Below are 1,261 nucleotides of genomic sequence, written 5' to 3' on the forward strand. Positions count from 1 at the left end.
CTGGTCTAGACCCACTCCATCTGTAAAGTACCTGAGATTTGACACAGTAAATAAAATGGAATTGAAACATTTTTCAACTCAAGTACTGCACTTAAGTACAGTGTTGAGGTACTTGTACTTTACTTTGATATTTCTATTTTCTGCTACTTTATGCTACATCTCCGAGGCAAATATTGTACTTTTTACTGCACTACATCGACACCTTTTGCTACTTTGCAGACTTAGATTATTAATACAAAATATAATCAACAAATAAATGCTGATGTATTATTATGGACTAAACTCCCAAGCAGTTTCTGAAGTCATTCAAGTTAGCCCCCACCTTTACCAGCTGCAGCGTCAAAGTGATGAACCCATTATGCATCAAAAATTATAATACAATATAAGAATTACATATATATTTCTGCATAATGTCTACTTTGACTACAAACACTTTTGTACTTCCTTAAGGGACTTTTGCTATACTCTAGTACTGCTACTTTTACTAAAGGACGTTACGTCTTCCTCTTGTAATGTTGTTTGTTGATAACTCAAGTCATGTGATCCGCACGAGCTGTCAGCTGGTACGTTCACTGACAGCTCCGATAACAAGAGAAATTCATAACTACGCATCGCTTTTAGTCAACTTTAAAGCCGTAATATCTTCGCCAGATACTCACAGACATTAGAAATACGAGCATTAAAGCTCAGTTGAGCTTAGAAAAGACGTAAGAGCTCAGCTAGCTAACGTTAGCCAAACAGAACATCTGTATTTACCTGCTCGTTGAGTTTGTTGAGGTTCTGGAAGTCGGTGCTAACAGAATCCGGCAAAACGTCTTTAGTGAAGTGAAGCTGCATCTTTTTTTATTTCTAATGTGGAAACAGTCAGAACTGCTCGGCCATGGATGGAACCATGGACAGTTAATGTAACAAGGCTCTGTTGTGGACTCCACTTCCGTGTTCTTTAGTGCGCATGCGTGGCAACAGAAGTGATTCGAAAAAGCAGATTTCATTTATCCTAAAAATGTGTTTTAGACCAGTGTTTCTCAAGCCTTTTTCAATAATGTTCCCCCTTTAAAAACCACCCTAAATACCTTTTTGGTAAAAAAACAAAACAAAAACTACATAATAATAAGGAACAATACAATGATGTCAGCGATAGATTTACTAAATAACAGCCTTGTACCTGGAAGACATTTTAAAACTTGAAGTGTTTTTGAAATAGTATTGAGTAAAAGTTGAATTATTCCAGTCTGTGATTATCCATCAACATCAATTCCTT

General features: G+C 36.3%; 1 protein-coding gene across 2 annotated transcripts in view; it reads right to left on the minus strand.

Moving 5' to 3' along the window:
• Positions 1–1,261, minus strand: part of commd7 (COMM domain containing 7) — a 32,158-nt gene that overhangs the window by 6,886 nt on the left and 24,011 nt on the right. For both annotated transcript variants that reach the window (XM_032520258.1, XM_032520259.1), the window contains exon 2: positions 757–842. In XM_032520258.1, coding sequence (XP_032376149.1) covers positions 757–837 — 81 coding nt within the window. In that variant the 5' untranslated portion in view covers positions 838–842. The remainder of the gene's footprint in view (positions 1–756; positions 843–1,261) is intronic.

Source organism: Etheostoma spectabile, chromosome 7 (assembly GCF_008692095.1).
Source record: "Etheostoma spectabile isolate EspeVRDwgs_2016 chromosome 7, UIUC_Espe_1.0, whole genome shotgun sequence".
NCBI classification, from domain to species: Eukaryota; Metazoa; Chordata; class Actinopteri; order Perciformes; family Percidae; genus Etheostoma; species Etheostoma spectabile.